The 7551-nt window shown below is 36.5% G+C and overlaps 1 protein-coding gene across 2 annotated transcripts in view; it reads right to left on the reverse strand.

The window, feature by feature from the left end:
* DNAJC3 (DnaJ heat shock protein family (Hsp40) member C3) overlaps positions 1-7551 on the reverse strand; it is an 86163-nt gene that overhangs the window by 21772 nt on the left and 56840 nt on the right. For both annotated transcript variants that reach the window (XM_029209921.1, XM_029209922.1), the window contains exons 8-9: positions 6183-6288; positions 5978-6098 (exon numbers count right to left, since the gene is read on the reverse strand). In XM_029209921.1, coding sequence (XP_029065754.1) covers positions 5978-6098; positions 6183-6288 — 227 coding nt within the window. The remainder of the gene's footprint in view (positions 1-5977; positions 6099-6182; positions 6289-7551) is intronic.

The raw sequence follows: 7551 nt of genomic DNA on the forward strand, positions 1-7551 counted from the left end.
AAAAAAAAAAAAAAAAAAAAAAGGAAATTCTCTAGAAGGAATCAATAGCAGAATAACTGAGACAGAAGAACGGATAAGTGACCTGGAAGATAAAATAGTGGAAATAACTACTGCAGAGCAGAATAAAGAAATAAGAATGAAAAGAATTGAGGAGAGTCTCAGAGACCTCTGGGACAACAATAAATGCACCAACATTTGAATTATAAGGGTCGGAGAAGAAGAAGAGAAAAAGAGACTGAGAAAACATTTAATTTGAAGAGATTATAGTTGAAAAATTCCCTAATATGGGAAAAAAATAGTCAGTCAAGTCCAGGAAGCACAGAGAGTCCCAAACAGGATAAACCCAAGGGGAAACACTCCAAGACACATATTAATCAAACTATCAAAAACTAAATACAAACAAAAAATATTAAAAGCAGCAAGGGAAGAGCTTCCCTGGTGGCGCAGTGGTTGAGAGTCCACCTGCCGATGCAGGGGACACAGGTTCGTGCCCCGGTTCGGGAAGATCCCACATGCCGTGGAGCAGCTGGGCCCGTGAGCCATGGCTGCTGAGCCTGCGCGTCTGGAGCCTGTGCTCCACAGCAGGAGAGGCCACAACAGTGAGAGGCCCGTGTACTGCAAAAAAAGAAAAAAAAGCAGCAAGGGAAAAACATCAAATAACATACCTGGGAATCCCCATATGGTTAACAGCTAATCTTTCAGCAGAAACTCTGCAAGCCAGAAGGGAGTGGCAAGACATATTAAAAGTGATGAAATGGAAAAGCCTACAACCAACATTACTCTACCCAGCAGGATCTCATTCAGATTCGACAGAAAACTTAAAACCTTTATTGACAAGCAAAAGCTAAGAGAATTCAACACCACCACACCAGCTTTACAACAAATGCTAGGGGAACTGCTTTAGGTAGGAAACACAAGAAAAGGAAAAGACCGACAATAACAAACCCAAAACAATTAAGAAAATGGTAATAGGAACACACATATCAATAACTACCTTAAATGTAAACGGATTAAATGCTCCAACCAAAAGACACTGACTGGCTGAATGGATACAAAAAAAGACCCATATATATGATGTCTACAAGAGACCAACTTCAGACCTAGGGACACATACAGACTGAAAGTGAGGGGATGGAAAACGATATTCCACACAAATGGAAATCAAAAGAAAGCTGGAGTAGCAAATCTCGTATCAGACAAAATAGACTTTAAAATAAAGACTATTACGAGAGACAAAGAAGGACACTTTGGGATCAATTCATGAAAGGATCAATTAAAGAAGAAGATATAACAATTGTAAACATTTATGCACCCAATATAAGAGCATCTCAATACATAAGGCAAATGCTAACAGACATAAAAGGGGATATTGACAGTAACACAATTAATAGTAGGGAAATTAAACACCCCACTTTCACCAATGGACAGATCATCCAAAATAAAAATAAATAAGGAAACACAAACTTTAAATGATACATTAAAAAAAGATGGACTTAATTGATATTTATAGGATATCCCATCCAAAAACAACAGAATACACTTTCTTCTCAAGTGCTCATGGTACATTCTCCAGGATAGATCATATCTTGGGTCACAAATCAAACCTTGGTAAATTTAAGAAAATTGATATCGTATCATATCTTTTCCAACCACAACGCTAAAAGACTAGATATCAATTACAGGAAAAAATTTGTAAAAAATACAAATACATGGAGGCTAAACAATACGCTACTAAATAACCAACAGATCACTAAAGAAATCAAAGGGGAAATCAAAAAGTACCTAGAAACAAATGATAATGAAAGCACGATGACCCAAAACCCATAGGATGCAGCAAAAGCAGTTCTAAGAGTAAAGTTTATAGCAATACAATCCTACCTTAAGAAAACAAGAAACATCTCAAATAAACAACCTAACCTTACACCTAAAGCAATTAGAGAAAGAAGAATAAAAAAAACGCCAAAGTTAGGTGAAGGAACAAAATCATAAAGATCAGATCAGAAGTAAATGAAAAAGAAATGAAGGAAACAATAGCAAAGATCAATAAAACTAAAAGCTGATTCTTTGAGAAGATAAACAAAATCGATAAACCATTAGCCAGACTCACCAAGAAAAAAAGGGAGAAGACTCAAATCACTAGAATTAGAAATAAAAAAGGAGAAGTAACAACTGACACCGCAGAAATACAAAGGATCATGAGAGTTTAATACAAGCAACTATATGCCAATAAAATGTACAACCTGGAAGGAATGGACAAATTCTTAGAAAAGCACAACCTTCCAAGACAGAACCAGGAAAAACAGAAAATATAAACAGACAAATCACAAACACTGAAATTGAAACTGATTAAAAATCTTCCAACAAACAAAAGCCCAGGACCAGATGGCTTCACAGGCCAATTCTACCAAACATTTAGAGAAGAGCTAACACCTATCCTTCTCTAACTCTTCCAAAATATAGCAGAGGGAGGAACACTCCCAAACTCATTAAATGAGGCCACCATCACCCTGATACCAAAAGCAGACAAAGATGTCACAGAAAAAGCAAACTACAGGCCAATATCACTGATGAACATAGATGCAGAAATCCTCAACAAAATGCTAGCAAACAGAATCCAGCAGCACACGAAAAGGCTCACACACCATGATCAAGTGGAGTTTATCCCAGGAGTGCAAGGATTCTTCAATATATGCAAATCAATCAATGTGATACACCATATTAACAAATTGAAGTAGAAAAGCCATATGATCATCTCAATAGATGCAGAGAAAGCTATCAACAAAATTCAACACCCATTTATGATAAAAACCCTCCAGAAAGTAGGCATAGAGGGAATTTACCTCAACATAATAAAGGCCATATATGACAAACCCACAGCCAACATCGTTCTCAATGGTGAAAAACTGAAACCATTTCCTGTAAGATCAGGAACCAGACAAGGTTGTCCAGTCTCACCACTATTATTCAACATAGTTTTGGAAGTTTTAGCCACAGCAATCTGAGAAGAAAAAGAAATAAAAGGAATCCAAATCAGAACAGAAGATGTAAAACAGAAGATGTAAAGCTGTCACTGTTTGCAGATGACATGATACTATACATAGAGAATCCTAAAGAGGCTACCAGAAAACCACTAGAGCCAATCAATGAATTTGGTAAAGTAGCAGGATACAAAATTAATGCCCAGAAATCTCTTGCATTCCTATACACTAATGATAAAAAATCTGAAAGAGAAATTAAGGAAACACTCCCATTTACCACTGTAATGAAAAGAATAAAATACCTAGGAATACAGCTATCTAAGGAGACAAAAGACCTGTATGCAGAAAATTAAAAGACACTGATGAAAGAAATTAAAGAGGATACAAACAGATGGAGAGATATACCATGTTCTTGGACTGGAAGGATCAACATTCTGAAAATGACTATACTACCCAAAGTAATCTATAGATTCAATGCAATCCCTATCAAACTACCAATGGCATTTTTCACAGAACTAGAACAAAAAATTGCACAATTTGTATGGAAACACAAAAGACCACGAATAGCCAAAGCAATCTTGAGGAAAAAACAGAGCTGGAGGAATCAGGCTCCTGGACTGCAGACTATACTACAAAGCTACAGTAATCAAGACAGTATGGTACTGGCACAAAAACAGAAATATGGATCAATGGAATAGGATAGAAAGCCCAGAGATAAACCCACGAACATACGGTCACCTTATCTTTAATAAAGGAGGCAAGAATATACAATGGAGAAAAGATAGCCTCTTCAATAAGTGGTGCTGGGAACACTGGACAGCTACATGTAAAAGAATGAAATTAGAACATTCCCTCACACCATACACAAAAATAAACTCAAAATGGATTAAAGACCTAAATGTAAGGCCAGACACTATAAAACTCTTAGAGGAAAACATAGGCAGAACACTCTATGACATAAATCACAGCAAGATCCTTTTTGACCCACCTCCTAGAAAAATGGAAAAAAAACAAAAATAGACAAATGGAACCTAATGAAACTTAAAAGTTTTTGCACAGCAAAGGAAACCATAAACAAGACCAAAAGACAACCCTCAGAATGGGAGAAAATATTTGCAAATCAAGCAACTGACAGAGGATTAATCTCCAAAATTTATAAGCAGTTTGTGCAGCTCAATATCAAAAAAAAACAAACAACCCAATCCAAAAATGGGCAGAAGACCTAAATAGACATTTCTCCAAAGAAGATATACAGATATCCAACAAACACATGAAATGATGCTCAACATCACTAATTATTAGAGAAATGCAAATCAAAACTACAGTGAGGTATCACCTCACACCAGTTAGAATGGGCATCATGAGAAAATCTACAAACAACAAATGCTGGAGAGGGTGTGGAGAAAAGGGAACCCTCTTGCACTGCTGGTGGGAGTGTAAATTGATACAGCCACTATGGAGAACAGTATGGAGGTTCCTTAAAAAAACTAATAATAGAACTACCATGCGACCCAGCAATCCTACTACTGGGCATATACCCTGAGTAAACCATAATTCAAAAAGAGTCATGTACCACAATGTTCATTACAGCACTGTTTACAATAGCCAGGACTTGGAAGCAACCTAAGTGTCCATCGACAGATGAATGGATAAAGAAGATGTGGCACATATATACAATGGAATACTACTCAGCCACAGAAAGAAATGAAATTGAGTTATTTGTAGTGAGGTGGATGGACCTAGAGACTGTCATACAGAGTGAAGTAAGTCAGAAAGAGAAAAAAAAATACCATATGCTAACACATATATATGGAAATCTAAAAAAAAAACAAAATGGTTCTGAAGAACCTAGGGGCATGACAGGAATAAAGACATAGAGAATGGACTTGAGGACACGGGGAGGGGGAAGGGTAAGCTGGGATGAAGTGAGAGAGTGGCATGGACATATATACACTACCAAATGTAAAATAGATAGCTAGTGGGAAGCAGCTGCATAGCACATTGAGATCAGCTCGGTGCTTTGTGACCACCTCGAGGGGTGGGATAGGGAGGGTGGGAGGGAGACGCAAGAGGAAGGAGATATGGGGATATATGTATATGTATAGCTGATTCACTTTGTTATAAAGCAGAAACTAACACACAATTGTAAAGCAATTATACTCCAATAAAGATGTTAAAATAAATAAATAAAATGCTTTACTTGATTTGAAACAAAAACTTTTCATTAAGGGCTCTAAGACTCACTTCTTTTCAAAATCATCTCATTTAAATGTTTATAGCATAATGTCACATGAAAAAGATCACAGAACAAAATATATGAAAGAAAAAAAATATATATATATATATGAAAGGATTCTATACAATTACTGTATTTCCCTTAGTTATCTTCCAAAAATAGGGCACTGCCTTTATTCAAGGTCCTTACAACATCTAGCAGGAATCTCTCTCTCTGCTACTTCAACTTGAACAAAGTTCGGTAAGCAGGTATCCTAACATTTACTAAACAGCTTAGGGGTCACAGAGGATCATTTTATATTTACGCATATATGTCACATGTATGTCTGCTGTAGGTAGAATATATATACTGCATACATGCATAGAATATGTATGCATAAAATATACACTCATACATGTGCATAAAGTCTGAAAGGTGTAAATCAAAACAAGCAGCGATTACCTCTGGATGATATGAGAGCTATAATTTAAATTTTCTACCTTGTTATATATCTTTTCTAACTTGTCTCCAACAAAGAAAGTTAAAATTTTTATTTTTATATTCCACCGTACTGGTGTCAACAGCAGAACTCTTTCCTTATATGGTATAGTTTTCATGTTCCACCAAGAAAGAATAATTTTCAGGTTCTCTGCCATTTTTCTAAAATTGCCAACATTTCCAGGTACTCTGGTAAACTTGTTCTAAACAAAAGGATGTTAAACAGGTGCTAATTGCACGTATAACAACTTTTAGGTATCGCAAATCAAATTCCTTAAAGATTTACCTTCATCGTACATCTCTTCTATTAAATAGGCCTCTGCTCGGTCTTTCAGAGCGTTCACATTGTCAGGTTCCATCTGTAAAACTTCCGAACACACTCGAATAGCTTCAACAGGCTTCTCATCCTAAAAGTAAGTGTGAGAAAAGAATTTATAGTTGTTTTCCACAATGTCAAGTTTTTACAATTCTGGGAGTGAGTCAACAGTTACCTTCGAAAAGCAGTGGCAAATCCTTTCTTTTGAACGAATTGTATACTCAGAAACACTTGGCTCTGTTTTCATGACAGATTCATATTTGCTGGTCGCATCTGTGTATCTGTTAAATGAGCAAATCATGATGAGTAAAAAATGAAATTCTATTTCCAGAGCTAAAGAAACGACCCTCTACTCTTCACTATATGTTACTTAATCAATTGACCTGAATGAGCACATCCCTTCAAAGACTGCTTCTACCTTATTAATCTACAGTAGCAAGGAAGGTTCTCTCTGCAATTAAGAGTTGGGAGATAACACACATGACCACAGAAAATGTATCTGGATAAATCAAAGCATACCTGTGAGTACCCATCAAACCAAATGATGAATTCTCTACAGGAAAGTGCTCATGATTTTGAAACTGAGGAAAACACTTTGTTAAAGTCCAACTATACAAGGCTTATACTTTCAGCAAAACAGAGATCAGGTTTTCTTTCTTAGTTACTACACACTTTGATGAAATAACAGCGCCCATTACATGTTATTTTATATAACAAATATCAATATTCAAATCTAAGTACATTGTAATTCCTTGCAGAAGAAACCTGCTTTTTATTTGTTTTGGAGATTTCAACAGTTTTCTATTCACTTAGTTGTGTGTATATATGTGTGTGTGTGTGAGTATACGTATTTTATATAGTTTTATCACATGTGTAGATTCGTGTAACCATCACCACAATGAAGATACAGCTCTACTCCACCTCTGTAAGGTTCCTTCATGCCATCCCTTTATAGTTACACATCATCCTGCTCCCTAACCCTCAGCAATTTCTCATCTGTTTACCATCTCTATAATTTTATTTCATGAATGCTATATAAATGTAATCATACAGTAGGTAACCTTTTTTAAAAATTTTTATTTATTTTTGGCTGCGTTGGGTCTTCGTTGCCGCACGCGGACTTTTCTCTAGCTGTGGCGAGTGGGGGCTATTCTTCATTGTGGTGCGCGGGCTTCTCATTGCAGTGGCTTCTCTTGTTGAGGAGCATGGGCTCTAGGCGCACGGGCTTCAGTAGTTGTGGCACACGGGCTCAGTAGTTGTGGCGCACAGGCTTAGTTACTCCGCGAAGAAACCTGCTTAAATTCCCAACATTACTAGCTTTCTAAGAACAATAAAAGCTATTTCAGCACTTTCTTAAACCGGTGGAAAGTACTAGTCATGTTATGCATTGTTACTCTCCTCATTAATGGCAAACTGTTGGGTTGGCCAAAAGGTTTGTTCAGTTTTTTCCATAAGATGGCTCTCGTAGCACTTAGTTGTCTTTAACTTCATTTGAAACAATTATGTTAGACTGTATGTGACAGCTGTCATATCAGTGTGCATTT

Source organism: Monodon monoceros, unplaced genomic scaffold, assembly GCF_005190385.1.
Source record: "Monodon monoceros isolate NGI ecotype Baffin Bay Population unplaced genomic scaffold, NGI_Narwhal_1 Super_Scaffold_8, whole genome shotgun sequence".
NCBI classification, from domain to species: domain Eukaryota; kingdom Metazoa; phylum Chordata; class Mammalia; order Artiodactyla; family Monodontidae; genus Monodon; species Monodon monoceros.